We start from the raw sequence: 18,816 nt of genomic DNA, 5'->3' as shown, positions 1-18,816 counted from the left end.
TGGGGCCTTATCAAAGGCTTTCTGAACGTCCAGATACACTACATCCACTGGCTCTCCTTCATCCATTTTACTTGTCACATCCTCAAAAGATGATGTGGTGATAAGTTCGTTAAGAGGTCAGTCGCCAGGCTCTCATCCACAAAAAGTCTGAAGTTGCTCTGTGGCACTGGAACATTAAATCCATGTTTGTTAGACCATATTCCATTGAAAGGTACAACACAGGAACAGGCCCTTTGACTCAAAATGTCTGTGCTGAGGTAATGCCGTTAAACTAATCACATCTGTGTGCATATGAGCCATATCCTTCCATTCCCTGCATATCCATTTCCGACATATCCATGTGCTTGTCTAAAAACCTCTTAAATGCCCCTGTCATTCCTGCCTCCACCACCACAACTAGCAACGCCTTCCAGGCACCCGCCCCACTCTGTGGCAAACTTGTCCTGCACATGTCCTTTAAACTTTGCCCCTCTCACCTTAAAGCAATGCTCACCGTGGGGAAAAAGGTTCTGACTGTCCACCCTATCTATACTTCTCGTAATTTTATAAACTTCTGTCAGTTCTTCCCTCAGCTTCCAATGTTGTAGAGAAAATAAAACATTTGTAGCTAATGCCCCCTAATCCAGGAACATTCCTGTAAACTTCCACTGCCCCCTCTCTGCAGGCTCATGCTAGACAATGGGGTAGCAAAACAATGTTAACTATTTTAATGCTGCACTATATTTTTTGCAATAATCGTCTTACTTTGGAAGACTATATACACACTCGTGGATTTTCCTCGTCAAAAAATTAAATGATAATATATGGCTAAGGTCTAAGGGAGTATTTGTTGTGGTACAATAAGCTGTAATTCCAATGGCTGTGCATCATTGTAAATGTAAAGCCAAAGCACTTTTTCCAGAAAGAAGGGGTGAAGAGATTAAACAGCCACTTTAGATGACTGCTATGCAGTAGCATCAGGGAAACCTGGGGGCAGATCTTCAGCCCATTATGTGGATTGATGATGATAGTGCCAGTTTTACAAAATTGCCAGAGGAGGAGAAAAGAATATTACATAAGAATTTTGGAATTTTTCTCCAATTTTAGCAGACTATATTTTGATTGTAATTTAGTACTTCAAATAAAAGAGGTTTCAAGTCATTAAATGAAAAAATGTTGAATGACTACATTTTGATATATATTTTTTTTCTTGCAGACTTGATGATGAAAGCAACGCAATTGCACAAACATCCAGGGAACAGGACAATGAAAACGTACAGGAAAAAGCTCTTGTGTTTATTGTGGATCGTGTAAGAGGGGCCTCAAATGGGGATGGTAGCTTGAGATTCACTGGATACCATCAGAGAACAGAAAAAGTAAATATGTGTATTTTCGTGAACTTTTAATTAGCCTACAGGGGATTACAATCAAATGATTAGTAAAATAGTGGGAAGGATGGTTAAGAATTTTGTATCTATGGAAAATTCAATAATGTGCCACACGGCAGCAACGATTGGAACTTTTCATGGAAAAGGGATGAAGCAGAGCAAGATGTCCCAGTGGATTCACTTTTTCACTTCTCCAGCAACAACTCAATGCAAATATAGTTTTGGTAAACAATAAAACACCCATGAAAACTTAAGCTGCACGATGAAACTCTATTTCTTGAGGAATTACTCTGCTGGAGGAGGATCATTCTGCACAGCAAATATCCTTTATATCCAGATCTTGGAACTTCTAAACTAGCAAATAATTTTTTTTAGCATTACCACTCAATGTTTGGCTTGTACATATAATAAATGCATTGTAATGTATTTGTGAAACTATCTTCCTGAAACAAATCTTTCATTGCCAGGTGATTAATACAAGAAATTGTGGCTTGGTTTGGAGCAATACTCCTGTGAAATCTAATATCAAACAAGGATACTTCATCTTTGGAGAGCAGGAGGTAGGAGTCCTGATAAAAGTATTAACAAAAGAAAATACAGCAAATGTATAAACAAGTGTTCTTATTATTGAAAATTGTTACTTTGATCAATGTTTTATATTATATTTGAATTAATTCTTAAGATGTGGGGATTGTTTATAAATTCAGTATTGATAATGCTATATGACACAATGGATGCCTGGAGTCTGTATGGAGTTACATATTGGTCATATTGGCTTCGGAAAGAAGATGGTCACTTTCATGATCGTTAATATTTATTTACAGACCTGTTTTTAAAAACTAAATTGTAATCCCTAATTTTACCATTTTGTGAGTGTTTGATTCCTGGATTATTGGTTCAATTTTGGGGTTTCTACTGCAGTAATATAAACGTGTTACCATATTCTATTCATTTGTGCAAAAAGACATAATTTGTGTAACATTGTAATCAGTTAAAATATGAAACTTTTAGATAATGTTGTGTTCACTACTTTTATGGAGAAATTCTGGAGGATGTTGTTCAGGAATATAAAGGTGAAAAAAACTGCAAGTTCCAGAAATCTCAAATAAAAACAGAAAATGCTTGAAATACTCACAAAGTCGAGCCACATTGTAGGGAATTTTGTGTTTAAAATGTACCCTTCATGCTGGGCCCAGTTACCCTTTTAATTATGGTTCAGGTAGGAACAGACAGAAAGAATATCATGCAGAGCAGTGCTGAGTTTCTCAAGAGTTGGTTTATTCAAGGCCTTCACAGTGCACTGTGAAACACTCGGAGATAACCCAAAGTGTTTTATTGCATCACCTACAGCATTTTTATTTTCCCAGGACACAATGGTCACCTGTGGATTTTACGCATTTGAAGCAATTCACCATTAACCTCCTGTTTACTGTTATAGGCAGAATTTACACCTAGAAACAATTTAGCATTGATCAACATTTAACCTCCTGTTTCCCATTATGCGAGAATTTACACCTGAGAAATCTATTTATCACCTCTCCACCATCCATAATTGTTGGCCTCTATCCCATTGTGCTTTCCCAGTACATAAACTCTCGGATTAAACATATTGCATACTACTCATCTTTCTTATAATTTTCAGAATTTACAACATCAGGCCATATCTAGGGAAAGATTATATAAATGCAGCCTGACCTGCTGATTGTTTCTGACATTTTCTGTCAGAAATCTAAAGGGTCTGCTCTCAGCAGTGAGTGAAGTGCATAGAGATTGCACAAGATACTGATCGTTCAGACTGTGGCACAGTGGTACAACTGGTAAAGCTACCGCCTCACAGCACCAAGACCCGGGTTTGATCCTGACCTTGAGTGCTCTGATTTCCTCCCACATCTCAAAGACATATGATTCAGAATGTGAAACTCATCAAAATCAGAAAGGATTCTGAGTGCAGATAGTTAACTCCAGGCTGATGAACCAGCTGTGATTATTCAATATGTCAATATGAATCTATCATATCTTCATAGAGAAAAATATAACATTACGTCTCTTGGGACTATTGTCTGAATCTGTGACCCCCCACTATAAAATCTACTCCCTGATTGGGCATCTCTGTTTGCTGCAACTAGGTTGTTATCACTTCTTTCACAATTATGTCTTGGTGTGATACAACAAGGTTATACATAGAACAATATACCTCTCAGTAGATATAACACTTCCCACCACAGCTCCATGTCACGCTTGATGGTTCCCACTTGAAATGTATGCTCCTAACTGCAGTACTTGCCTCACTTGCAGCATCGGATGAGAAACTGATGACTGACCTGGCTACGCTAGTATGTTCTCTCCGTTCAGGTGGTAACTGTGTTCCAGCAGCTTGCCCTATGGTCACTGTAGAGCTGCATTACTTTGAGGTGGCTCTGCAGTAGCTGCTATGATCCTTCAGCATGAAGCTACTGTAGAGATTTGACTCTTCCAATAAAGAAATTTGTGTGAGGCTGGAAAAAAAATTATGAACAATGTCAAATTTTCTGCCTTCCCTTTTGGATTTAAGATTTTGTTTTAAATTGTGAAAGTGGTAAAGAAATTTGATCCATTGTGGAGGATCCTATCAACGTTGAACATGTAGCAGGTGGAGATGAAATCAATTTTGCGCTTGCAAGTGAACCTCTTCATTGATACAAACGCCCTTAATTTTAACACAGCAACAATAAACGGTGAACAAGAATATGAAGGACAATGAATGTGAATCCAAGTGAAATGTGGCTTTCACTGCATTCCATATGTTGGTGGGCGAAATTATATTGTTACCTGAGAAATTAATGTTTTCAATAGGTGGAAAAATGGTCCCAATGTCTTACTGACTGCAAGAAAGTGGTTAATGTTGACAATATCTTAACAACTTTGGCAATAGATTGTTTGCCAATAGAGTCAAAAGTCATAATGCTAATTTTTTTTCAAGATGTCATTCTACGATGTGATGCCTGAAGAGGATATGATTTTAATAATCCGTTTTTATCACTGGCCAAATGGAAACATAACAACTATGCCGTGGGACATCAACCCAAGCATGGAAAAGTTAATGGAAAGTGAGGAGTGGTTAGCGGCATGGGGAGTGCTAAAATTATCAAGACCTGCAGATTCCCGTAAGTTGCTGGCACTAGACTGAAACTGCGACATTGCAAATTCACAGCTAGCATGTACTAAACACAGTTGAGAAACCAAGGGGGTCAATTTCAACATTATCATTGGATCATTTATGGATGAAATTGAGCTAAGTTTAAAGGAGATGTGTGGGGCAAGTGTTTTACACATAGAGTAGTGGGTACCAAAAACACGCTGCAAGGTGTGGCGGCGGAGGGAGTTACAATTGTAGCATTTAAGACGGATTGGATCAGCACATGGATGTGCTTGGGAATGGAGGGATATAGATCACATCCAGGCAGAAGAGATTAATTTAACTTGGCATCATGTTGGGTGCAGCTATTGTGGGCCGAAGGGGCTGTTCCTGTGCTGCATTGTTCTATGTTCTATCTCTAGGCCTGATGTACTGAAAGTGTCTTTTTTCATCCCATACAATTCTTTAATATTACTTATTCAGGACCTGTTTTGGCAATCTATCTTGAGTGAAGAAGTTACATTGCAATTGATGTTTGCCAAAATTTAGTATTATGGGATTGAATTACCTTATTTTCTCTTTTATAATCTCCTTTTTTTTGCGCGAATTCTTTGAAACCAGCATTAGACTTGAAAATCTGACATGGGATAGAAAATTAATCTCTAAGTTTAAAAATGTTATTTTTGAAGACAGAGGAATCTTAAACTATGTATTTACTGTGTATTTCACAGAGGCCTTGAGGACTCAGAGCCACACTGTGACATGGAACACTGGAACACACACTGTGGCATTGTTTCATCGACCCGTCCCCTCTCCTCATAATTTTTCAGTGCTGGTATGGAAGAAGTACCCCTTTAACATTTTGCTAGCATTGTTTTAAATCAAATTTCCTCTCTCAAAATATTTATACTACGTGTTATATTATTGAAAGGGAAGCGACTCAAATGGGTTCATAACTTCAAAATTCAGTGATGCTTTTATACTTGTGGATATCTTCATTGGCCTCAAATACATTCCCTAATTAAATGAATGAAGTCAGTCCTGATGGTGAGAAAGAGAACAATCTTTCCCAATTTTTTTAAGCTTATGGGTACACTTTGATTATCTAATCTATAAATAGACATTTCAAAAAACACCCTCGAAAACCTCAACATTCCATGTCTTTCATGAGAACTGTTTCACTAGAGTTAAATAATTCACTTTGCTTATTAATGGCCTGAATAATGGTATTATAATGATGAGAACTATTGAATTATTTAAGGTAATATTATCTGATCGCAAGTTGTAGTCAGTCTGTTAACAGACGTCCATGTCCAGGCTGAACGAGATGTATAATTTCAATTCTATATGTTTGAGATGTAGTGAGTCTGTCATTATTGAGCAAATAATTTAGTAACTTATCTGTACTTGGCTTCATTTTAAAAAAAAATCCTTTGTTTAATTAACAAGGGCTCTCGTTCCTCTGTTTACAATTGGCTTATCTGTTCCTCAAAGTTCCTCCCCTCTTCCTGAACCATGGCTTCCACTTTACCAGGTGACGAAGTTCCACTTATTTCCTCGGTGTTCTCTCATCCTCCCACCTCCTGGACAAAACAAGATTAGAATTCCCCTGGTCTCAGCTCCTACCCCACAGGCATCTGCATTCAACAGGTCATCTTCTGCACTTTTGGCTACCTTTGGTGAGATCCCACCATCAGACACATCTTCCCATCCTGTCCTCTTTAGCATTTTGTAAGGATGGTTTATTTCACGACTCCCTGGTGTGTTCTTCTATCCCCACCATCTTCAGCACTTTCTCTTGCAGTTACAGGAAAACACCAGTCCTATTAACACTTCATTTTCCACTGTCTGGAGACCCAATGAGTCCTTCCAAGTTGAGCAATATTCACTTGCACTTCTGACAATCTTGTGCATTGGATTATTATTTTTATTTTTTTATATCAAAAAATACTTTATTCAAGTAATAAATATAATTTACAAAACATCTTTTTTAACAAGCCCATCCGACATTTCTGGAGGTTACATTCGATACAGGCATTCACTTAGACATTTACTTACATTTACAGACATTTACCCAGTATCCCTTATTTGATACGTGTTCACCATATGAACTCCTCTCCACTGAAGAAATCAAACACAGATTGAGAACACCTGCATTCAGTCTACAGGGGCAACTCGGAACACTCTACTGCCAGCTGTTGTAATTTTCCATCCCTCTCTGACTAATGTGTCTATGATTTCTTGCATTATTATAATGAGGCCCTAGGAAAGCTTGAGATATTGCACCTCATCTTCCATCCAGGATGTTGCAGCCATCTAAACTCAATATTGACTTCTAGGAATGATAACTAACTTTCTCTGTCAGTATCAGAACTGGCCTCAGTATAAAACTTTGGTTAGGCTGCATTTAAAGTATGGTGCATAGTTCTGGTCACCCCATTACAGGAAGATGTCGATAGAGTCTAGGAGAGGTTCACCAGGATGCCGTCTGGACTAGAGAATATTAGCTAAAAGGAAAGATTGGACAGACTTGGATTGTTTTCTCTGGAGTGTTGGAGGCTGGAAGGGCAACCTGATAGAAGCGTAAAAATTATGAGAGGCATAGGTAGGATAGATAGTCATATTTTCCTAGGATGCAAATGTCAAATACTACAATGCACAGCTCTTTGGTCAGGATGGGAAACTTTAAAGGAGATTTACAAGGCAAGTTCTTTTTATGCAGAGAGCATTGGGTGCCTGAAATGCACAGCCCAGAGAGCCAGTGGAAGAAGATATGATCGCAAAGTTTAAGAAGCATTTAGATAGCCAGGGAATGAAGGGATATGGACCATTAGTTTCAATTGGCATCACGGTCGGCACAGACACCACCTGAACTTTTTTCAAATTTGCATCTGAACCACCAGCAAAAGCTCAGTATATTTTGGACAAATAAATTGATTATTATTTTTTATTTAATATTTAAATGTTATCTCTTTAAAATAGATCATAACGATTGAAAACAAATATATTATCTTGCAAATAAACTTTAATAGCTTGAAATATCATATCCACTCAAGATTAACTGACATTCCACTGTCAGGTTTATTATCAGATATTGGCAAAAGCAGAAATCTGCTTTGGTTTTGAAATAATGTCACAAGTTGTCAAATTGTCATGTGATCAGCTGATTTCTCGTATATTCATCATTGGCTTGTTCTGAAGAGAAAAGTATAAGGTTTCCGTCATGTTTATATAAGGGGTTGCAATAGATATTGAGACAGATAGGGTAAAACCTTCGTATTCTCTCTGATGTAAACATGCCTTTCTTGAAGCCTGGAAAACACCTGCATGATATATGGGAGCCTTACGGAAAAGCCACAGTGAGACTCCATCTGTTCACCGGCAGCAGGCCCAGCGTTCTTAATGTTCCAGATTCTCCCACTGTCATGGACACGATTAAAGAATGGCCGGCCGTAAGTGACTGTGAACTTGCTTTCAAATGTCTTTTACAGATCAGACATTTTAATTGCAGCTATTACATTTTAAAGTAAAGGGGAAAAAATGTGATCTCCTTTGCAATGGTTCCACAGCTGCAGCAATAATCAGGAACAGAGCCTTGCACTAGGCATTGCTGGGGGTGCAGGAGGCACATACTGGGCCGGGGTGTAAATCACATTAGGCCTTTAAAATTACTTAAAATAAATTAACCTGGGCCGCACACTCTGGAGGTGTTTACACTCCTCGCTAGCTGCAGCTCAGTTCACATTGTCCAGGAAAACAAGTTTCTTCACCTTAAGTTGATCGGTTCTTTACTTTCCCGAGTGAACATTTTTGCTGCTTTTGTAGGTGTTTTTGTTGCATTTTTGTTCACTGTGGCCTCTTTTTACCATCCACCTGTCATGGGAGTTTCATTTTGAAATGCAAGTAAACTTATTAGGATGGGCATTTGCTCAGAACTCTTCCTGTTCCTTGGATCTGGATGACAAGGAGGTTGCCCAGAGGATTTCCCACAGGGAGACCCACAAGTGCCTGAGGCAAGTGCTGGAAGCCTATTTTTTGCCAATCTGCACCACCTCTACAGCATTGTTTATCCTTTGGTGATATTTCCTCCCCTTTGTTATTTTTTACAAGTGTGAGCTGTTGCATTTTGGGAGGTCAGTGGATGGGGTCGTGAAGAAGGCATACAGCATGCTTGCCTTTATCGGTCAGAGCAGTGCGTAGAAAAGTTAAGAAGTCATGTTGTAGCAGTGACTTCACCGAAAGCGTAAACATCACTGGAAGGAGAGGTTGGACAAACTTGGATCATTTTCACTGATGAATCAGAGGCTAAGGAGCAACCTGATGGAAGTACATAAAATATATAAAATTATGAAAGGTGAGTCTTTTTCCCAGATTGGAAAAGTCAAAGACTAGAGAGCATAGATTTATGATGGGGGGGGGGGAGTTTAACAGTGCAGTGCGGGGCATGTTTATTGCAGAGTGCTAGTGCATGGAATGCATTGCCAGTGGAGATGGTTGAAGCAGATTTGATAGTGATAGCTAAGAGTTAAGGGGCCTTTAGACAGACACATAAACCAGCAGGGAATCGATGGTCATGGATAGGATTAGTTTAATTTGGAATCACGTTGGCGCAGAGTGTGAAAGTGCTTATTCCTGTGCTGCATTGTTCCATGTTGGTCATGAACTCCTTTGGGGCTCTGATCCTGGGTTGGACAGAAAAGAACAAGTCAGGGATTGCGGAGTCAAGTAAGTGGGGTCATCGCCAAAATGTCGACAATTCTTTCCCCTCCTGCTGAGCTCCATCCAGCAGGTTATTTGTTCTTCATGTAAGTAGAGATATGGAACAGGAGGTGGCCAAAATGTAGGGCAGGGTATGGTGGAGCAGGAGGGCAAGGATTGCAAGCCTAGAGACTGAGTGGACAAAATAAAGCAGAGATGTGCGCCAGGTTTCCAGGGAATGTGGCACTGGTGAACAGCAGGAAAAGTGTCAATGATTGGGGGCCAGGAATGAAAGGCTAAGACCAAGATCCAAGAAAAGCAGGGCTGGAGCTCGGGGGATAGGGAAGACAAAATCAGGGATGCAAGCAGCAAAAAACATCTGGGTATAGGGGTTTCATTCTTCACATCGTGCAATTAAAACCAAAAACTAGGTTCATCATTTTTTTTTGTTCATTTTGTGGGATCTGGGTATCATTGACAAAGACAGCAGTTATTACCCATAACTAACTCCTTTTGAGAAAGTGGCAGTGATCTGTTGCAGTCCTTTTGTGAAGGTACTTAAACAGTGCTTTTGGTGATGCGGGAATTCCAAGATTTCACCCGAGTAAACATGAAGGGACAATGATATGTTAAGTCACAATGGTGTGCGACTTGAAGGAGAACCTACAGTGGGTGACATTCCATGGAATCTGCTGCCCTCGTCTTTGTGGTCGAGGCAGGGAGTTTCAGGACCAGGACACATTCCCACACAGAACGTTGTCAAAGCACTCAATAAGGAAGATATTCACCAGGGAAAAGAAAAGGAACTTTAGGTCATTAATGATGAACATTACCAAAGGAAAAGCAAATGAAATTTTCTTTTTGTCTTCTATAACCTTTATTCATGCACAATATCACTTAGCTTGTCTACGTTCATCATGCAAGAGAATCGCCGCCGTCTTCACCGTTCAGTGCAGGTGATGGGTTTGACTTGTACATCGATGGGGCTCGATTCCTCCCAGACGCAGTCACGGTCAGCAGAGTTACAGGCCGTATGTTTGACCGGAACTTTAACCAGTGAGTACAGATTGTTGTGTGCAAGAGGCAAATGTTTAGATTAGAATATGACACAGATTTTTATTTTTGTAAATATTTTCTTTTAATTGTGTTTATTTATGATCAGACATGTGGTTTCTTGGAACATTTCACTTCCTTTGGATGTTGCTTTTTGCGTGACTATCGACTGCTCTGGTATTTTCATATTTCACTGGGGACCTCTAGTGGCAATACAACTGAGAGTTTTCTCTGGGCAGATTGCAGCAATGAATAGCTCTCAATCCTATTTACCTGAGAACCAAATTCTGCACTCTGTATCTTCCCCTTTGCTCTATCTACTGTACTTAAGTTTGACTTGATTGTCTTTATGTACAGTATTAACTTATCTAGAAACAAAGAACTGCAGATGCTAGTTAATACACAAAAGGACACAAAGTCCTGGAGTAACTCAGCAGTTCAGGCAGCATCTCTGTAGAACATGGATAGGTCTTAAGGTCATGTGATAGGAGTAGAATTAGGTCATTCGGCCCATCATCTACACCATTCAATCATGGCTGATCTATCTCTCCCTCCTAACCCCATTCTCCCCATAACCTCTGACACATGCACAAATCAAGTTTATCTATTTCTGCCTTAAAAATATCCACTGGCTTGGCCTCTACAGCCTTCTGTGGCAAAGAATTCCACAGATTCACCACCCTCTGAGGAAATGTTTCCTCATCCCTTCCTAAAAGAATTTCCTTTAATTCTGAGGCTATGGTCTCTAGTCCTAGACTCTCCCACTAGTGGAAACATCCTCTCCAAATCCACTCTATCCAAGCCTTTCACTGTTCTGTATGTTTCAATGAGGTCCCCCATCATTCTTCTAAACTCCAGCAAGTACAGGCCCACTGCCAACAAACGCTCATCAGAGTTTAACCTACTAATTCCTTGGATCATTGTTGTAAACCTCCTCTGGACTCTCACCAGAGCCAGCACATCCTTCCTCAGATAGGTGACATTTTGGGTTGAGACCCTTCTGATCTGATTGGATAGCATACAAAACAAAGCTTCTCACTGTAGCTCAATACACATTTAAATAATAAATCTAAACCTAAACGTAAACAGCACTGGAAATGCCCAGATGTAACTATACCTTCCCTGGGGAGGTGTTCATCCATCCAGGCTTTAATTATAGATCACGTGGCTGTGCAGGGAATGGAGGATATGGATTATGTGCAGGCAGACAAGATTAGTTTATCTTGGCATCATGTTTGGCACAGACATTGTGAGCTGAAAAGCCAGTTCCTGTGCTGGACTTTTCTATGTTTTATGGTTTCATTTTTAAAAAAACAATCTGCAGATTGGTTTTATTGCAATTCTTTCATTTGCTGTATGATCCAGAAAAGAACGGCCAGTTATCTGCATTTAAAATTATGCATTATGCATCTATTTACATCTATATATGGTCTGCATGGATTTATTCAGCTCAGTAATTTTTGTGCCACTAATTGGGTTGAGCAAATGTGGGAAAGGAAGAGGAATAGTTCAACGAGAATTTCCTCTTAAAATAAGCTTGTGAATTATTCACTGACTGCCTTATTCAGAAAACGTGATCAGTTTGACAAGGTACTGAATGAACCTCAAACTGATTAAGTCACCTAATGTTAGGAGGAGAGGAAAAGAAACTGGAGTAAAAACATTCTTTAAGAATAAGATGGACACAAGTTGCTGAAGTAACTCAGCGGGTCGGGCATCATCTCTACAGAAAAGCAATAGGTGGCATTTCGGGTCGAAACCCTTTTGACTGAGAGTCAGGGGGGAGGGAAACTAGAGGTGTGAGAAAGTTCAGAACAAATCAGAGCACTGATGACCAAGGAAATGTGGCGCCTACAATGGCCCATTGCTCGCTGTGGAAGAGGTGATAACGAAGGGATATATGGATGCGATCAGTAGAACTGGCAGGACGACTAGGGTGGGGGAGGGGCAGAGAGAGAGGGAATGTGGGGGTTACTTGAAATTAGAGAAATCAACGTTCATAATACCATCAGGTTATAAATAAGAGAAATCAACATTCATACCGCTGGGTTGTAAAGTAGAGAAAGGATGTTGAAAAAGGATGTTTGATCTTTGGCAAACCTTAATAAAGATTCTTATATGAAACTTACCTTGTTGTTTCCTTTTGTCCTTGAGAAGGGCACTGGGCACTACTTCTCGCATATCTCTTTTGAATTGATTTGATGGAAGAAGAAATTCAGAAATAATTAATAAATTGCTCTGTTTTAAAACAGTATTTATGAAAAAGGTTACTCATAGGTTGGTGGTGTGAAGCAAATGTATTTTTGAACTTATTAACACTAAATTATGGTGAAACGTGCATTTATCAGTTAACACACAACTGAACATGAGACACATCTTGACTCATTTTTGTACTTCCATTTTGTTAAAGAATTGGTCCAGGTATATCTTCAGGGATTGATTTGAACAGCAACATATTTGAGCCTTTTTACAATCACCGTGTAGAATTCAGGAACCCCCGAATGCCACCATCAGCCACGTTGTTACTGAAGGTAACTGCAAATTCATAGACATTGATTACATCTTGGCTGAAAAGTAATGTGTGTGCAATGGAATATGCAGAAATCAATTATATAATGTGTCAGGCATTAATTAAAGCAGAACAAGTTCAGAAAACGGAACCAGGATTCAATTTGTCAAAACTTGCAAAGTTAATATGGAACAGCAAATAAAATCTTAATTATATTGCTTACAAAACAATAGAATTGCAGAAAAAAATAAACGGCATGCTAAAACATTATGGCTAGATTCAACCTCAAAAATTATGATCAATAATGTAAGCGGGTGAGCTGCTGCCTCAGGGAACTAGGTTTGTTCCTGTTTATGGGTGCTGTCTGTGTGGAGTTTGCACGTTCTCCCTGTGACCAGATGGGTTTTCTTCAGGTGTTCCGGTTGCCTCGCACATTCCAAAGACATGCAGATGTGTAGGTTAATTGGCCCTCTATATATTGTCCCTAGTGTGTAGGATAGAACTAGTATAGTCAATGATCGGTGTGGACTTGGTGGGCCAAAGGGCCTGTTTCACTAAACTAAACTAAAAAATATATATTTCCAAGTCAGGATTGTGTGTGACTTGGAGGGGCACCTGCAGGTGATGACCTTTCTGTGTGTCTGCTATCCTTTTGCATTTTGTAATGGTGATCTTAAGTTTGGGAGGTGTTGTCGGGATGGTCTAGGTGAGTAAGAGCAGCGTTTTTTTGTAGATAGTATACCTGCCATCATGGTTCGCTAATCCTGATTGACTATAGCAGGGTCCATACAATATGAATTTTAAAACATGCTTTTATCACTTACCATCTTATTTTCAACTGGATTCTCCTAAATCTGGTGTGTTAGTGTGAAAAGTTAATAGTCACTCCCATTTCCGGAAAGTGCTGTTTGTGTAATCGAGCTTTATGTTGGAACTTGATGCAAGAAATGATGGGTAGATGCTGATAAGAGTGCCTCAAGGTTGAGGAAAGACGAGCTGTTTACAGAGCTCTAATAGGGAGGAGATAATGATTATTGTCATTCACCAAAATAATTTTAAGGAACAAAAATGAAACCATTTAAGACTTCTTTGAGCTGAAGAATGTGAATTCTGAAATTTTAATTTATCGTAGTAATTGTTAGTTTCATTTCAAATATAAAATTATTCCTGGTAAATTAAAGGAAAAATAAAACTGATTTGGTCACCAACATGTTACAGAATTGTTGATTGAATGTTTAAGTGATCAGTGAGTTAGTTGATTGTGCATGTTTTAGTGATTAAATATACTATTGCTTCAGCCATGGGTTTATATTATGGCAATTCATAAGTTCCTGTTATAGGAGCAGAATCATGCCATTCGGCCCATCAAGTCTACTCCAACATTCAATCATGGCTGAACTATCGTTCCCTCTCAAACCAATTCTCCTGCTTTCTCCCCATGACCCCTAACCCTGTACTAATCAAGGATCTATCAATCTCTGCCTTCAAAATATCCATTGACTTGACTTCTATGGCTACCATCTACATGGTTTAAGTTGATTTCCAGATGGTGATCCACACCTACCAATACTGAGAGCACAGTTTACAAAGGAAATATAAAGAAATCAATGTTAAAGTAAATTGGGAATGGTGGTGATTGTTTGAACAACATCACATCTGCCCATATGCTGACTGAAACGTCTGTACTTAATAAAACTGCAAATATATACTAAGAACAGACACAAAATTGTTTGTTTTCAGATTGCCAGTGCCAACATAATAATTTTAAATTGTAACATAAAAATCTATTGATGGTAAATAATCCTATCGTCAGATATATACAAGAATAATTAATCCAAGAATGCGTTTTAATAGTGATGGTACAATTATGTGCGGCAATCATAATGTTCCTTCTGGTTCATGAGATTCTGTTTCCATACCCAATTTGTTGATATATCTGCCTTGTACTTAATGTGTCATTGAGTAGATAGATTCATTACTGCATGGTTCAAGGAAATAAGGTCAGATTTTTAAAATTGCGTGAAAGATACAAAGGGAATGTGAGGATTATTTTTTTTCTCATAAAGTAATAATCTGGAATTCACTGCTCCTAAGGCTTGTTGATGCAGACTCCATCAGTGCCTTCAAAATAGGAATTGGATAGGCACTTGAGACAAGATAACTTGCAGGACTTTGAGGAAGAGCAGGTGGACTGATGGGAGTACTCTGCTTGGAGCTGGCATCGAGTCAGAGAGTTATTCTTGTGTTCTGAACGTTTTCTGGTGTTTCTTAATAGCATCTTTCAGAAACATCTCATGTACTTCATGCATTATCATTTATCAAAGTGTAGTCCATAGAATTTGATGTTCCCCAGGTCTACGCCATCGATAGATTCAGTCTGAAGTTGGTTTTGATTGGCTGGGCCGCTCTGAACGTCTTTGTTGAGTCAGGCAGTGGAACAGCACCAACTGTGGATTCTGGAGTAGTTCAGGTAAATAATATCCGACATGCTGAATTCGGTATGAGTTTTCAAAGTAAAATATTATTGTATGGCCATGCAATCATTATTAATAGAAATTGAGCCGTTGTCCAATATTTCTTGATGGGAAGGCAAGATTGACTTCATCTATGTATGTTACTTTTAATTCTAAAAAAATATAGTTCCTTGTTCAAGCTTTTCCACAATGATCTTGGGCTGTCTAAAATGATTCCCCAATTTCTTTATTTAATTGCTCCCTCCCATCCTTTCTTCCCTTTCTCTGGCCAATGGCCACTCCAAAGACACGGACAAGAACCATACTCGTTCTGTCAAACAGGAATCCACTAATCTTTTGCAAGCTCCAGGTGCTGATGGGCACCTGTCAGCACCCTTTTCCTCTGCAGAACTTTCTTCTGTCATCTCTCAACTGAAATGTGGAAAAACTCAGGGTCCTGATAACATCCCCCCAGAATTCCTGAAACACTGCGGTCCTAAATGCCTGGTCTGGCTCCGAGTTTTACGCCTCATTGGTCAGTCCATTCTGAAGATCTGGCGGAAAGCCACCGTCATTGCGCTACCAAAAACAAATGAGCCTGCGGACGACCCAAGGAACTATCAGTCCATCTCTGTGTCCCAGACAAGTGCTCGAACGGCTTCTCCTGGCCCGGCTCGATCCAATCATTGACCCTCAACTATCCACTGAACAAGCCGGATTCAATAGAACAATAGTCAGCTCTGATGGGAACAGATCTCGTCTCTTCACCGTTCTGAGATTGAGTTGATATTGCAGAATTGCTTGACCTTCCTGTGAGAGATGGCAGTAAAGTCAGAATTGTATATTTAATTTGATTTGTGTGAATACCAATTGAACATATGAATACAGGATTGTATATAAACACAAAAGGCTGGAGTAACTCAGTGGGACAGGCAGCATCTCTAGAGAAGGAATGGGTGACTTTTTGGGTCGAGACTTTTCTCGACCCGAAGTCACCCATTCCTTCTCTAGAGATGCTGCCTGTCCGGCCGAGTAACTCCAGCTTTTTATGTCTATCTTCAGGTTTAAACCAGAATCTACAGTTCCTTCCTTCACAAAATTGTATACACGTGTTCAAGTGCTTTTCATACAATTTAAATTAAATATGCAATTCTGCCTTTCCTGCCATCTCACAAAGGAAACAGTTAGTCAGGACCTTGGTAGATTAAGAGGTCAAGAGTGTTTAATTGTCATAAGTACAGACAATGGAACAATGTCATTCTTTCTTCACAGTTAGATGGAAAACTGACACTGGGGAAATTTAGAATAACAAACATTGCTCTACTTATGTGCATTAGTTACCTAGGTTCATTTATATATTTCACTTGTGTCACCTCACAGATCATATCTTTTTACTAACTTCTTTGTTTGGAAATCCAGCTTATCTTTACCAAATGTATCATTGTTACATAATGCTTTGTCTGTCAGATCTCACTGAACGAAGGCGCTCACCAACTACGGTTGTACTACGACGGGCCTGACCCAGATAAGCCATTATCAGTCAATGCTGTGACATTAGGAGGAAGGTAAGTTTCAAAATGTTCAAACGTACAAGAAATATAATCATAGTTTTGCAGATTTGGAACATGGAAGCACATTACAGGAATCCCATGGGAATGAAAACTGCTAAAAATGAACAAGTGACGTTGAAACTTGTTTGTCAATTATTTTGATTCCTATAAAATTACATGAGCTGTTCAAGTGTGCAAAGCTGAAAGCTTTCTGTTGGTAGGTGTAGGAGGGTGACCATGGTAAGGGCTGTCTAATTTGATTAAGGCCAATGATAGAAACCCCCAAATGAATGGCACAGCTGGAGAGATGGCTGAAAAATAGAAATGGGAAACTGTAAACTTTAGGAGCGGCATGGTGGTACAGCAGTAGAGATGCTGCCTTACAGTGCTTGCAGCGCCAGAGACCCGGGTTCAATCCCGGCTACGGGTGCTGTCTGTACAGAGTTTGTACGTTCTCCCCGTGGGTTTTCTTTGAGATCTTCGGTTTCCTCCCGCACTCCAAAGACGTACAGGTATGTAAGCTTTTTGGCTTGATGTATGTGTAAAATTGTCCCTAGTGTGTGGAGGATGATGTTATTGTGCGTAGATTCTGTGGGTCAAAGGACCCGTTTTCGCACTGTATCTCTAAACTAAACCTGAACTAGAAGTATTGGGATCGTCAGGATGCAGCAAGAACTATGCTGAAAGAAACCGTGCACGTAAAATAAATGTGCAGGAAGGAACTGCAGATGCTGGTTTAAACAGAAACCTCTCCTGCTGAGTTACTCCAGTATTTTGTGTCTATCTATGCATGTGAAAGAGCTGCAGATAGCCATCAATGTAAATACTTCTAATGAACTATGTGGATTGAAGAAAGGTGAGAATAGATTAGAACATTGGATATGAGGAAATGTTGAATGGCATATCTTGGGAACAGAGCAGAATGTGACCTTAAACTTTATAATTCTCTGTGGAATAGATTGACAGAAATTTAAACTTACATGGATTTTTAAAAAACAGTTAACAAAATAATTTAAAGGACAATGAGGAACCAGATTTGTATACTGGGACAGTTTAATACAAAAGCAGAGAGGGGTGGTGAATATATACAAAGAAGGTTACTTTTGGACACCGTATTATAAAAAGAATGATAGGCTCATTTAAAAAATACATATTTACAGGCTCCTGGAGACAGCGCTTTCTTCAGGCCGCCGCCACCAACAGAATGCGCTCGGTCATTGTAGGGATACTCTCCTCTCACCAGCTGCCACTTTTTCCTTCACTTTCTCCGCTCGACCTCCATCGTCTCCTCCTTCTCCCGTTGCTCTGTCCACTCAACCTAAACCAAGAGTTTACTGTACATACTTAGCATGTGAGAAATTCATTCAGGAGTGCGATGACAGCAAGGAGATGATGTTCTTGAATCTGGCAAGATGTGTTTCCAAGCATTTGTACGTTCTGCCCAATGGGAGAGGGGAGAAGGCTGATGAGGATGTGAATGGTCTTTGATTATGTAATACAAGATGTCAATATGGATTATACAGAATGCTTGAGAAGTTCTTTTCCTCAGAGCAGAGGAGTTACGAGATTTTTAAAATGGCATTTTCATAGTGATTTTTGAAGAGTAAATAGAACTCTTCCAGTGGCAGAAAAGTAGGATCAGAGAATAAAGTGTAAGAAGGAACGGCAGATGCTGGTTTAAACCGATGATAGACACAAAAAGCTGGAGTAACTCAGCAGGACAGGCAGCATCTCTGGAGAGAAGGAATGGATGATGTTTCAGGTTGAGACCCTTCTTCAGAGAATAAATATGGGGTGATTGGAAAGTAGTGACATTGAGAAATGTCTTTTAATCTGAAATGCATTATTTGAAAAGGAGCTGGAAGTGGGATCAACTGTAACATCCAGAAATGAATTGGGTTTGAAAGTATTTATTCTTCTGTGGAAACAGCACATGGGAGCATAAGTAATTGGATCGTTTTTTGTTCCAAAATCTTGCACATGCATAAAAGGTGCTGTATCACCATCAGCACCATATTATTCCAACGGTCTTGGTTGTCCCCTCTAGAAGGTCACATCCAACCATGTTTCC

At 39.4% G+C, this 18,816-nt stretch overlaps 1 protein-coding gene across 1 annotated transcript in view; it reads left to right on the top strand.

The window, feature by feature from the left end:
* Nucleotides 1-18,816, top strand: part of ccdc17 (coiled-coil domain containing 17) — a gene marked incomplete at its 3' end in the record, with an annotated part of 76,385 nt that overhangs the window by 56,261 nt on the left and 1,308 nt on the right. The window contains exons 15-23 of the mRNA XM_078408099.1: nt 1,196-1,355; nt 1,835-1,927; nt 4,327-4,510; nt 5,214-5,317; nt 7,794-7,934; nt 10,082-10,236; nt 12,644-12,764; nt 15,096-15,212; nt 16,663-16,760. Coding sequence (XP_078264225.1) covers nt 1,196-1,355; nt 1,835-1,927; nt 4,327-4,510; nt 5,214-5,317; nt 7,794-7,934; nt 10,082-10,236; nt 12,644-12,764; nt 15,096-15,212; nt 16,663-16,760 — 1,173 coding nt within the window. The remainder of the gene's footprint in view (nt 1-1,195; nt 1,356-1,834; nt 1,928-4,326; nt 4,511-5,213; nt 5,318-7,793; nt 7,935-10,081; nt 10,237-12,643; nt 12,765-15,095; nt 15,213-16,662; nt 16,761-18,816) is intronic.

The sequence above is a fragment of the Rhinoraja longicauda genome, chromosome 11 (assembly GCF_053455715.1).
Source record: "Rhinoraja longicauda isolate Sanriku21f chromosome 11, sRhiLon1.1, whole genome shotgun sequence".
Taxonomy (NCBI): Eukaryota; Metazoa; Chordata; class Chondrichthyes; order Rajiformes; family Arhynchobatidae; genus Rhinoraja; species Rhinoraja longicauda.
The sequence above is the reverse complement of the archived record's forward strand: the minus strand, read 5'-3'. Positions and strand labels throughout refer to the sequence as shown.